At 44.5% G+C, this 13,148-nt stretch overlaps 1 protein-coding gene across 1 annotated transcript in view; it reads right to left on the bottom strand.

Annotated features, from left to right (window-relative positions):
• Nucleotides 1-4,542: 4,542 nt before the first annotated feature.
• Nucleotides 4,543-13,148, bottom strand: part of Sar1b (secretion associated Ras related GTPase 1B) — a 28,291-nt gene continuing 19,685 nt past the window's right edge. The window contains exons 5-7 of the mRNA NM_025535.2: nt 8,243-8,346; nt 7,168-7,299; nt 4,543-5,169 (exon numbers count right to left, since the gene is read on the bottom strand). Coding sequence (NP_079811.1) covers nt 5,053-5,169; nt 7,168-7,299; nt 8,243-8,346 — 353 coding nt within the window. The 3' untranslated portion in view covers nt 4,543-5,052. The remainder of the gene's footprint in view (nt 5,170-7,167; nt 7,300-8,242; nt 8,347-13,148) is intronic.

The raw sequence follows: 13,148 nt of genomic DNA, 5'->3' as shown, positions 1-13,148 counted from the left end.
TGGCCTCTCAGCATTACCTCATGGCAAATCCTCCTGGTGTCTCCATGTGGTCTCTCCACAACCTTCTTCCCTTTCTGCTCCTGGGACCTTCTCAACTGGGATCTGACCTCCCGCCTCCACTGTCCTCTCCTGCCCAGCCATAGGCTGACTGGTTCTTTTATTAACCAATCAGAGGTGATGGAAAAACAATTTTTATATAACATTGAGACTGGAAATGCTTGACCATGTATCCTCCATATTGTAACCAGATGTCTGGACACAAAGGTCAGTAGCTGAAGATACATGAGACCACCCCCCAACACAACTATTTTTCTTAACTCTTGGTGTAAAACATTTTTTAAGGGATGGTCTGACTTTGTAGTCCACTCTGGCCTTGAACTTGTGATTCTCCTACCTAATTATAAGGATATACCACCACATTTATTTTTGCTTTGGGGCAGCAGAGATTTATCAATGAGAGAGAGTCTTATCTTATATATCAGATTGGCCTCAAATGCTCCACAGTTTGTGCCCCAGCTACCCAGAAGCTAGGAATACATGTATGAGTTACTACATCCAAATACATGGATTTAGAACCTGTTTTATATTAATATAAGTAACAATTTATTTCCTATTTATTTTGTATTAAGAGCATTTATGTCTTAAGCTCTATTTTTGTCCTGCTTTCTTGAATTTTTAAAACACCACCAAATCTTTACATATATTTAAAAAAATAACAATACAAACAATACTTAAAATACAGGTTGGGGGGCTGGAGAGATGGTTCATTGAGTAAGAGCACTGACTGCTCTTCTAAAGGTCCTGAGTTCAAATCCCAGCAACCACATGGTGGCTCACAACCATCCGTAATGAGATCTGACATCTTCTTCTGGTATGTCTGAAGACAGCTACAGTGTACTTTACATATAATAAATAAATAAATATTTAAAAAAAATACGGGCTGGATAGATGGCTCAGTGGTTAAGAGCACTGACTACTCTTCCAGAGGTCCTGTGTTCAAATCCCAGCAACCACATGGTGACTCACAACCATCTGTAATGGGATCTGATGCCTTCTTCTAGTGTGTCTAAAGATAGCTACAGTGAGCCAGGCATGGTGGTGCACACCTTTAATCCCAGCACTTGGGAGGCAGAGGCAGGCGGATTTCTGAGTTCGAGGCCAGCCTGGTCTACAAAGTGAGTTCCAGGACAGCCAGGGCTATATAGAGAAACCCTGTCTCGAAAAACCAAAAAAAAAAAAAAAAAAAAAAGCTACAGTATACTTATATATAATAAATAAATAAATAAATCTTTTTAAAAATACTTAAAACATTTTTTGGTGCTGGGTTTGAACCCGTAGCTTGTGCATGCTAGACAAGTACTCTACTCCTGTGCAGCATGCCCAGTCTATCCTCAGCCCCTTTTTAGGATTTCATGTGTTCAAGTGTCTTACCTGCCTGTATGTAAAGTGTACTGTGTGCATGCCTCTGGCTGAAGGTTGCTGCCAGATGCAGCAGCTTCATTTCCAGGTAGGCTGGGAGCATCTTCTGTCATTGTCTTTGCTTCCTTGATCCCAGTGTCAGCGTGGGAAAGGAGGCTTAAGAGCAAGCTACTTCATACCAGGAAGCATTTCCCCATCTAGAGAACTATCTGGCTCAGGGACTATAATGAACAGAGCTGGCCTCCCATTATCAGGTTACCGTAAGAGCTATTAAAAATACAGGCCCTCTGCCTTGAAACATCCACCAGACCCTTTCACGTTGCATGGCACTCTCTCTCTTGGCCCAGTCAGGCTCCTCTGATACACAGTCTGGGCATTGAAGCAGGTTATGGTCAGGCAATATTACCAAAATCTAGAGGGGGCCCACTGGTTCTAGGGATGCCTCCCAGGGGGCCAAGCCTTGTTACCTCATGCTTTGGGGGCATCTTTCTTTTGGTATCCCTTGCAATAGACAATGGATACTTCTGTGGTAGCCAGATGGCTTCTAACAGTGCCAAGATCTCTTTTTTTGTTTTTGCTCTTCTTGGTGGAGGTGAGGACTCCTCTTTCTTGGTTCATGTATGTACATGGGCTGTGGTAAAGGCATAGTGGCTCTCAGTATTTATAGTGGCAGACTTGCCTTTTTCCCCAGTGGAGCACCTGAGCTAGTGTTACAAGCTTGGCTCACTGAGCTAAGTGAATGTGCCCAGCAGTCCCATGCTGAGCCACCACTTGCAGCCCCAGAGTACCCAATCCTACATACGGGTAGAAGGGTCTGGTGATGTCTGAGAGAGCCAGGGCTGGGGTGGACACCAGGGCTGTCACTAGGACTTTAAATGTCTTTTGTCCGTTGTCAAGCCTTGGTTGTTGTAGACTTTTTGAACTATTTTCAAAAATAGTTATTCTGAGTTGGAGACTACAGCTGGTCACACCCTCAAATCCCTCACATTTTTTTTTTTTTTGAAGTTTTGTTGTTGCTGTTGTCTGTTTGTTTCTTTAGTATTGTAAGGTTCATGATTCACTGAAGATTGGTACCTTGGGCTCAAATAGCATGTAAATGTTATTCGCAGAAGTCCAGCATGCTGGAGTCTCCATTACCCCCAAGTGAGCTTGCAGGCCTGATTTAAAGCACATTACAGAATTCTGGGGTAGGTGACCTGTATGCTAGTCTGTGGGCCCATCTCTCTGGACCTTTCATTACTGGGGTATGGAGGCTGGAAGCTTGCTGGGGAGGTCTGGGAACTATTACTGAGGAAGTAGCTGAGGAAGTCTGGAAACTGCTGCTGACCCATTATCCTTGATTCAGGCCAGGTGGCTGGGACATTCCATTACCTGGGCAAGAAGGCTGGAGCCTGGGTTTTTTTCTATTAGTAATTGACAAGCCTGGGTTGCCTGGACTTGCCCAGTTTTTTGGGCCTAGTCTCCTTGACTGCCAATTTGAAGTCTGTCATGGAATCAGCCTGCCTTCTCAGTGTCTCTTTTTAGCAGCTGTCTTTAATCCTTTTTTAAGAGGTCCTAGTGAAAATTGTCCAGTCTCCTTGGTCTCCTTGGTATTGGACAGAGGGACAATCTGTCCTATCTGGGCTTGGTCTCCTTGGTGTTGGACAAAGGGACAATCTGTCCTATCTGGGCTTGGTCTCCTTGGTGTTGGACAGAGGGACAATCTGTCCTATCTGGGCTTGGTCTCCTTGGTGTTGGACAGAGGGACAATCTGTCCTATCTGGGCTTGGTCTCCTTGGTGTTGGACAGAAGGACAATCTGTCCTATCTGGGCTTGGGGCATTGGTCCCTTGGTCCAGCCTGGGGGTGGATTTTGTACTCTCTTTTTAGAGAATAGTAGGTTTTGAGTTTTCTAATTATACACATCACTGGCTTAAAGAGGTACATTAACTGGCTGGAGAAATGGCTCAGCAGTTAAGAATACGTATTGCATGCCGGGCGGTGGTGGCACACGCCTTTAGTCCCAGCACTTGGGAGGCAGAGGCAGGTGGATTTCTGAGTTCAAGATTAGCCTAGTCTACAGAGTGAGTTCCAGGACACTCAGGGCTACACAAAGAAACCCTGTCTCAAAACAAACAAACAAAACAAAAACCAAAAAACATACATACTGCTCACCCAGAGGACCTGAGTTCAATTCCCAGGACCCACACCTGCAACTACAGTCAAGGGGTGTCTACTACTTCTGGCCATGACAGGCGCCTTTGCTCAACTGTACATACTGACACACAGACACAGGCTGTATGCCCTTATCATGTTTGCTGCTGCTTTTTTGTTTTTCGAGACAGGGTTTCTCTGTATAGCCCTGGCTGTCCTGGAACTCACTTTTGTTTGGCACTGACCCTCCACTTTTGTTAGTAATGGGAACAGTCTTGGGCATAGAGACCTTTTTAGGGAATTAGAGTGTTGTAAGCACCGAACCACACCTGTATTCGTGAGCACAGCAGTGGCACCTTACCACTCACACAGTGGGATCACGTGCGGAGTCCACAGCTTGTGCCAAGCAAGCTGAGCACATGAGATGAAAGATGGCCTGAAACGAGCTTGCCTTTTCCTCTCAGGCAATGAAGTGCACCCTGGTGCAGAGGAGCCACAGGAGAGGAGCAGACCCACCCAACGAGCTACTGCTCTCCTCCTGACACACAGGACTCTAAGCTGGACAGCTCCCCTTGGGAGTCCCACTCCATAGAAAGAGCCCTGGGAGTGACTTAATGTGGACAGTCTGGTCACTTGTCACTACTTTTGACAAAGTATCACAGAGTTGCTAAAGTCAGCATCAGACCACAAAGCCTGCACCACAGGCTACAGCTGTGGTTTTTGTTTTGTTTTGTTTTGTTTTTACGAAAGGCTGGACCTACAGAGGACAGGCCACAGAAAGCGTCCGGCCATGGTAGTAATGGCAGGTTGCATGATTGGTAAAGACAATGGCGGCTTCAGAACTCACCTGCTGTGTGGTAAGCAGAAGGCCTCTGGGGGTTTCCGCACCATTCTAGACGCTCTGAAGGAATCCTCTTGTCCATCAACCACCCTCTCATATGTACAACATTAAATCCTCGATTTTCAGAGCACACTAGCCACAAGACACATTCAAAGGAAACAGCTGCCCAACACTGAGTCAAATGTTGGAGTTTGTTTTATTGCATGACGTTTGCATAAGAAAAAGTAGTCTTGGAAACCGTAAGGCATCATGCAATCACTGATAAGCGGATTTTAACTGTACACAAGATAGGCAGACAATCTAAAATTGAAAAACTATTTCCAAAAAGTACATAAAAGTTTCACATGATGAGCTTTTAAATATGGTTTATATTTGTAGTTTCACATCGTTAAAAAGTGCTTCAAATGTACTGATGGGAAGCTGATCTTTATAAACGGTGATGGATTGATGTGGGGTTAGAAACTGTAAAAACTATCTGTGTGGAATTAGAAAGCTAACATTGTGATATTCAAACTTGAATCAGTTTGCAATTCCCACTCAGGTAGATATATTAATAATCTAAAAACACCTATTCTGAAACCAACAAAAGTCTATTGAATTCAAGTTATGCATGTTGGGGGATGGATCTCTGAGGGCTGGAAGTGTGTGGGCCGGCCGCTGCTAATCGATGTACTGCGCCATCCAGCGGAAGCCTTCTCCATAGCCCTGCCTTTTTAGCACACTGCACATGAACACTTCCAGAGGCCGGGCGTTCAGCTCCTTCAGTGACACACTACCCTGGAAGAGAAGAGAGCTGTTATGTTGAGGTCTCCTGGAATAAAAGTTCTACTCTCAGCATATTGCAGATTCTCCTTCAGAACAGAGGGTGTCAATGATAAAGCACGGTTGTTTGGCATCCTTTAACGTGAAGTCTTCCTTACTCTACTATGACAATGCGGCCAATGAGTAGCAAAGATGTGAGCATGGGAGGTGCAAAGGAATCAAACTAATCTGACTTGAGTCTCCACGGCCAAGTGCCGGGCACGCCTGTATTTCTTGCACTTGGGAGCCTGAGGTGGGAGGGTCTCGAGCTCCAGGCCAGCCTAGGCTAGGAAGTAAGGCCCAATCTCAAAAACCCAAAAGAAACAAATGCAAGCTTTCCTTCCTGGTGGTAAGGTGGTGGTACATCCACGCAATCCCAGCACTCTAGGGATCAAAGTGCAAGGCCAGCCTTAACTGTAATGAGACCACGGCCTACTACTGGTATGCAGCAGATTTATGACAGGGAAGGCACAGAGGGCTAAGATGTCCACAGCAGTAGAGCGCTTCCCAGCATGGACAGAAGTCCTACCTAGAGTAAAGTCCCTTCCTCTGCTGCAGTTTTCCTTTGCCCTGAAGGAGCGTGTACGCACCTTAGTAGGAGGGTCTGTTTATAAACTATGACATTTGTCGCATGGTTTATCTGGAAATATTTCTTTTACTTTGTTTTGTTGAGACCAACTATGTAGCACCCAGGGTAGCTTTAAACTTTTGAACTTCCTCCTCCGGGTCCCAAGTATTAGAATTACAGACATGTACTACCATGTCCTGTGGTTTTCTGCAACTTTCTGTACTGGCACCCCATCCCTGGCTGGGGGCAAAGAGATGGCCAGTGCTTAAGAGCAAGTAAGCTGCCCTTCTAGAGGATTTAGGCTCAGTTCTCAGCACCCATGTGGCAGTTCACAACAGTCTGAACTCCAGTTCCAGGAGATGCCCTCTTCTGGCCTCCTTGGCAGACAACATGCAGGCAAAACACCCATAACATAGAGTTAAAACTTAAGAGGGAGGGGTACTGGAGACACGCACATTAGTTAAGAGCACTTGTCCTTGCAGAGGAGCTGGGTTCAATTCCCAGCACCCACAGGGCGCTACTACAGAATCCAATAGGTCAAAGGTAGGCACACTGGTGTACATCTATGCTCTTTGTGAGGTAAAATCAGGAGAGTCAAGAGAACTCAAGACTAGCCAGGCATAGATCATGAGCTCCTGTTTAAAACAAAGAAACAAATTAAAAAAAAACAAAAAAAACAAAAAAAAAAAAACCAGATGCTGGCGAGATGGTTCAGTGGGTAAGAGCACTGACTGCTCTTCCTAAGGTCCTGAGTTTAAATCCCAGCAACCACATGGTGGCTCACAACCACACGTAATAAGATCTGATGCCCTCTTGTGGTGCGTCAGAAGTCAGCTAGGGTGTACTTATGTATAATAATAAATGAATCTTTGGGCCTGAGTGAGCGGGGTTGACTGGAGCAAGCAGAAGTCCTAAAAAATTCAATTCCCAACAACCACAGGAAGGCTCACAACCATCTGTACAGCTACAGTGCACTCACATACATAAAATAAATAAATAAATATAAAAAAAAAAACAATAAAACCCCAAACAAATCACTTTTAAAGTTTACCTTTCTTTTCTTTCCTTTTCGTTTTCGTTTTTGTTTTTTCAAGACAGGGTTTCTCTGTGTAGCCTTGGCTGTCCTGAAACTCACTCTGTAGACCAGGCTGGCCTCGAACTGCCTGCCTCTGCCTCCCGAGTGCTGGGATTAAAAGCATGCACCACCACTGCCCGGCTTAAGTTTACCTTTCTTAAGCTGGGTATGGAGGCCCATATCTTTTATCCCAGTACTTGGGAGGCAGAGGCTGGCAGATCTCTGTGAGTTTGAGTTCAGTCTGTTCTACAGAGTGAGTTCCAGGACAACTAGAGCTACATGGTGAGACCTTGTTTCAAAAAACAAATAAAATAAAAACAAAAGGTTTTACCTTTCCTGTTGTCTGACCATATAAACCAAACATCTCTCGTAACCTCTCTTCACTGATGGCTTCAGGTCTGTCGATCTTATTTCCAAGAATTAGAATAGGCACGTTGGCAATGGTTTCATCTGTCATTAGTGACTGAAACAAAGCAAATAACAGGAAAGACAAGTTGATTTAAAGCCATCTAAAAAGCTTATTTTGAAAAGATACCAAATAGCCAAGGACTCAGTCTTCACTGTATCATGACACCCTGGCCTGCTGAATCACTCTCCTGGCATCTTGAGTGAGCATTAGAAGCCATATGCTAGATTCTCCCATCTCTAAAGCTCTCTGGAGATGCTCACTATGCAAATCACTAAGGGAGCATGGTCACCTTGGAGGTGGGACAGCCCAGCTTCACTTCTGGTTCAGCGACTAGATTCCAATCTTGGGCAATTACCTTCTCAGAAGATGGAGAAGGAGCAGCACCAATGACTTAGATTCTGGCCTGAGAACTGAGGGAAGCAATACTTTGTGTAGAGAGGACAGCACACAAGAAGGAGGCAGCAGCTAACAGACCCTATCTCAGACCACAGAGTGTCTCTGAATAAAGGAACAGTCGGGCTGACCTTCAGTCAGATCAGAGATCTCCTTACTCTGTGGACCCATATTTAGCTCTATCTTGCTGGAAACTCCTGTGCCTCTTTACAAAATATCTGACCTAGAGGGAGGGGTGCAGAGGGAGTGACCATGCTCCTACTTCCTTCTGGAAGTGGTCACAAAGATGGCTGGACAACTGCTGAAGGGCTGGAATCCTGCGACGGCGGCAGGACTCAACAGGCATGCACACACATGCAGAGCACACTCTGGAGAGGGTGAGCTCGGTCTTCAGAGGTGCTCCTGTTAGCACTTCCTCACTAGCCACAGCCAGTGGACTCTACTCCCTCGCACTCTAACAGTCAGCACCAGCTCAGACCATCCCTGACCCAGTCAGGCGCTTCCTCAGACAAAGCTGAGAGTTGCTCTCCGACAACTCCAACTGCAACTATCATCAGGCTGCCCAGAGGGAGTTCACTGTGTTTAGTTTAATTATTCAACTTACATCAAGTTCTTCTTTTGATTCTAACAGCCTTTCATGGTCTGCACAATCCACAAGAAATACAATGCCATTGATAGCAGGAAGGTAGTTTTTCCATACTCTTCGGGCTAACAAAAACAATCAGGAGTTAGGATTTATGTGTTGGTCAAACCTAGCGGATGGTTTGATGGAAGAGTCCAACAAGGCCTCCAGTGTACTGGCGTCTCCCTTTGGCTGCTATTTTACTGTACAGCCAACTGCATTTTTTGCCAAAGACTTTAGTACCAAATCTTCCCCAGAAAACCAAAACAAATGTCAGACTCTCCGTGATTCGGGGCAATGAAATCCTTTACTCTTCCCCATTAAGAAATAGAGTTAGGAGCAGGAGAAATGGCTCGGTGCTTAAGAGTGCTTCCTGTTCTCCCAGAGGACCGCAGCTTGGTCCCCAAAACCCACATCAGGTGGATCACAACTGCCTGCAACTCCAGTTGCAGGGGAGGGGACCCAACACCCTCTTCTGCTTCCACAGGTGCCTGCACACAGGCTGCACACACATGTGTACACTCACAGACACAGTGACTCTCATTATTAAGGTCACTAGAAAACCACTATAAACTCTCATCAACTAATTTAAGCAGTGTGTGTGTGTGTGTGTGTAAGTGCAGTATTTTTTGACATTTCTCATTTCTGAAGTTTAAGTGGTAAGTATGAAATCAACAACAGATGGGTGTTAGTGCCAAGTACAAGCTTGGCAAGTTACAAACTGTTGTATTCAAAACAGGAAACAATTTTTTTTAAAGATTTATTTATTTTTATTATATATAAGTACACTGTAGCTGTCTTCAGACACTCCAGAAGAGGGAGTCAGATCTCATTATGGGTGGTTGTGAGCCACCATGTGGTTGTTGGGGTTTGAACTTCGGACCTTCAGAAGAGCAGTCGGGTGCTCTTACCCACTGAGCCATCTCACCAGCCCCAGAAAACAAATTTAATTAATGAAAATATTCTAAATAGTGCCACCAGCTAGGGACAAAATGGTCAACATATAGCCTTGTAAGAACATTTCTTCCTCAACTCTGAGAGCATTCAAATGGAGGCTGGAGCCATGGCTCCGTGCTTAAGTTGGATGCTCCTCCCTCCAGAGGACCAAGGCTTTGTCCCAGCACCCACTAGCTTTTCACAATCATCTCTAACTCTAGTCCCAGGGAATCCGATGCCCTCTTCTGACCCTGAGGGCACCAGGCACACGAGGTACACAGACAAGCATGTGTGAAAAATACTCAAGTAAGTAAATCTAAACAAAAAGCATTTTCTTTCAGTAGTAGAGAAACATTTCTCCACTGTCTTCAAGCTTACCTTGTTTCTCATGACAAATGTGCTGCTTCTCTGCTTTGATTTCTTATTTCTGTGTGTGAGAGTGGGGGGAAGCACGTGTGGAAGTCAGAAAACAAATGTTGGGCGTCTGCTCTCTCCTTATACTCAACTCGGCAGCAAGCGCCCACGGCTACTGAGCCACCTCCTGGCCTGATATGCTTTCCTCTCTCTTAGCTGCGATCTCTGCGGGCCCCATGTCTTTCTGCTTCCCTCCTCTAGGTGTTCTTCTCAGTTAATGGCCCGAGCACTTTCATTTCTGGGGCTTTAGTGTTGTTTGCATCACATTGTGCTTGGTATTCATCGAGCTCTTTGCATTTGAGAGGTGACAGTTTTCTTGGATTTATTGCACTTTTTATGCATAAGTGCTTGCCTGCATACGTGTCTATGCAGCGCATATGTGCCTGGGAGCCAAGAAGAACAAAAGGAGCTGGATTCCCTGGAACTGGAGCTATGGGTGGCTGTGAATCTCCATGTGGTTGCTAAGACTTGAACCTAGGTCCTCTGCAAGAGCAACAAGCATTCTCAACCACTAAGCCGTCTCTCCAGCCCTAAGTTTCCATTTTCATCAGAGTGGAAAAACTGGGATCTGATATCTCACTTATTTTTTTCTATCCCTTTCCTGGGGAATTCCTGGTACACATGCATTTTACCCCAGCTTTTTAAATGTTTTTATTTTATGTGTATGAGTTGTGCTGGTATGTATGTGTGTCTGTCCACGTGCATGCAGTCCCCACAGAGGCCAGCAGAGGGCATCAGATCCCCTGGAACTGGAGTTACAGAAGGTTGGGAGGCATCACGTAAGTGAGAGAATTAAAGCCGGTCAGTGCATTCAGTGCTCTTAACCACTCTGCCCGCTCTCCAGCCCATTCTTCAGGTTCTTAAAATGTAGGTCAAGAAAAATCTGATAACAGTCAAAGGTTTCTGAATGTTCAAGAACAAAAACAAACTAAAAAACCGGAGCGCCTTGATTCTGGTGTGTCTCCGGCACTGCTGGCTCACGTGCGTCTGTTGCAGCACTTGGCTTCCCCGCAGTCTTGGTGCAACCACATGAACATGTACTGGGCACATCACACCACACAGCTCCAAGCAACACTGCTTCAGATGCCCTGGCTCGGATTCCCGACTACCATGTGAGGAACTGCAAGGTCTTAGCTGTGCAGACAGTTTTCTGTTCTTCTAGAAACATAACGGGCTGGAGAGGTGGCTCAGTGGTTAAGAGCACTGGCTGCTCTTCCAGGGAACCTGGATTGACTCAGTTTCCAGCACCCACACGGCAGTTCACAACTGTGTGTAATTCCAGTTCCAGAGGATCTGACACCCTCACATAGACATACATGTAGCCAAAATACTAATGCACATGAAATAAATTTATAAAAAAAGAAAGAAAGATATGGTTTAATTTCAGAAAGCAAAGACTTTCAATATTTTCCTACCACCGTTTCTCAGAATGTAAGTATCAAACTAATATAGCTCTGCATTGTACTGTTTTTGAATGACTTATTTTAAAAACTGTTGCTTAGGGCTGGCGAGATGGCTCAACGGGTAAAAGCACTGACTGCTCTTCTGAAGGTCCCGAGTTCAAATCCCAGCAACCACATGGTGGCTCACAACCACCCATAATGAGATCTGATGCCTTCTTCTGGTGTGTCTGAAGACAGCTACAGGGTGCTTACATATAATAAATAAATAAATCCAAAACAAAAAAACAAAAAACAAAAAAACCCTTTTACTTAAGTTGCTGATTGCGGTTGCATAAAAAGAGGGTAAAAATCATTAAATCATTAAACACCCAAACATATAAAAGTAAATAAATCTTAAAAAGAGAAAGAAAGAGCCAGGCCTGGCGTGGGTCTTGAGTTTGAGGCCAGTCTGATCTAGAGAGCGAGTTTCAGGACAGCCAAGGCTACACAGAGAAACCTTGTCTCAGAAAAAAAAGGGAATTTGAAAAATGTTACAGATTCTGTCTCACAGTAAAAATATTCAGCTATCATTTAATTCTTTATGTAAAAACAAGCAAATATAGCCATCTTATTAGTATGCAAATTTGCCTTAATCTTTAATAAGTGGTAAAATTATATGTATATATGTATCAAAGACTTTTTACAAATAATTCTTTGATTTTTTATTAAAAATTAATTAACTAAAGTCTATAAAAAAATCATGAAGGTAAAGCCGGGCGTGGTGGCACACGCCTTTAATCCCAGCACTCGGGAGGCAGAGGCAGGCGGATTTCTGAGTTCGAGGCCAGCCTGGTCTACAGTGTGAGTTCCAGGACAGCCAGGGCTACACAGAGAAACCCTGTCTCGAAAAACCAAAAAAAAAAAAAAAAAAAAATCAGGAAGGTAATTTTTTTTCTTGAGACAGGGTTTTGGAACAGGGACATCCTTGGCTGTCCTAGAACTCACTCTATAGAACAGGCTGCCCTCTGCCTCCTGAGTGCTAGGATTAAAGGTGGGCACCATCACCACAGGCTCAATTTTTATTCTTAAAAAATAAATTTTATTATTTTATGTGCATGCGTGTATTGCCTGCATGTATGTATGTATGTATGTATGTATGTATGTATGTATGTGTACTGTGTGTACCTGGTTCCTGTGGAAGTCAGAAGACACCAGAGCCCTTAGAACTGGAGCTAAAGACAGTTGTCAATTAGCCATGTGGGCCTCTGGAAGAATAACAAGTGCTCTTAACTCTCCAGCCTGAGAAAACAATTTTTAGACTACTCTGATGAGAAGTAACTAATGACTTGAGCTTTATGGCCTAGCTGAAAAATATTGTAGAGATGAAATTTCAAGCAAACTCCATTTGATTCTATATTTTATCTATGTATATTATTAGTAGTAGTATTACTAATGATGTACCTGTGAGTACAAGTGTGTGCGTGCAGAGCAACTTGTGGAGTTTAGAGGATAGCCCGTGAAGTCTGCTCTCTCCTTTCGCTGTGAATGCTGGAATTGAACTTGGTTTTCAGGTTTGCAAGGGAAGCACTCTGACCCACCAAGCCATCCTCCCAGCTCTAGATTCTAATTCTCTAATCTTTATACCCCAGAGATTAACACATGTGTCTTAAATGTGCTTTCACTAGCCACAGCCACTGAAAGTCTTTTCCAAATATATGTCACAGGCTTTAAAAATACCTTATTATTATTATTATTATTATTTATGGAGCTGGGAATGAAGCCCATGTGAGGTGGTATGCCCTCACACAGCATCAGCACTGTGGGTTGGCACCCCACACTAACACCAGGCTTTAGGGGGCCTTTAGGTCTGGAGCATTTGCTACTTGTGCTGTACCATGTGACCCACATGCTAAGAGTTATTGGGGTATAAAAAAAACGGACAGGAAGTCCACAGAAGTTCAGCTCAGGGTTCAGGACAGTCCTCCCACACTTGCTGCAGAAACGTACACAGAAGCACTAAGTTCCATTAGGACAGCAGAGCACTCCTAGCTAGGGAGGCTTCTCCGGGGAAGAGCCACACCTCACAGATGGGATTTATGAGCAGAAGCCAAGGGGAGAACAAGAGGGCAGCTCTGATGGGAGAAAGGACCAGAGAA

The sequence above is a fragment of the Mus musculus genome, chromosome 11 (genome assembly GCF_000001635.26).
Source record: "Mus musculus strain C57BL/6J chromosome 11, GRCm38.p6 C57BL/6J".
In the NCBI taxonomy this organism is placed as follows: domain Eukaryota; kingdom Metazoa; phylum Chordata; class Mammalia; order Rodentia; family Muridae; genus Mus; species Mus musculus.
Note: the sequence above shows the minus strand (reverse complement) of the source record. Positions and strands in the feature narration are given on the sequence as shown.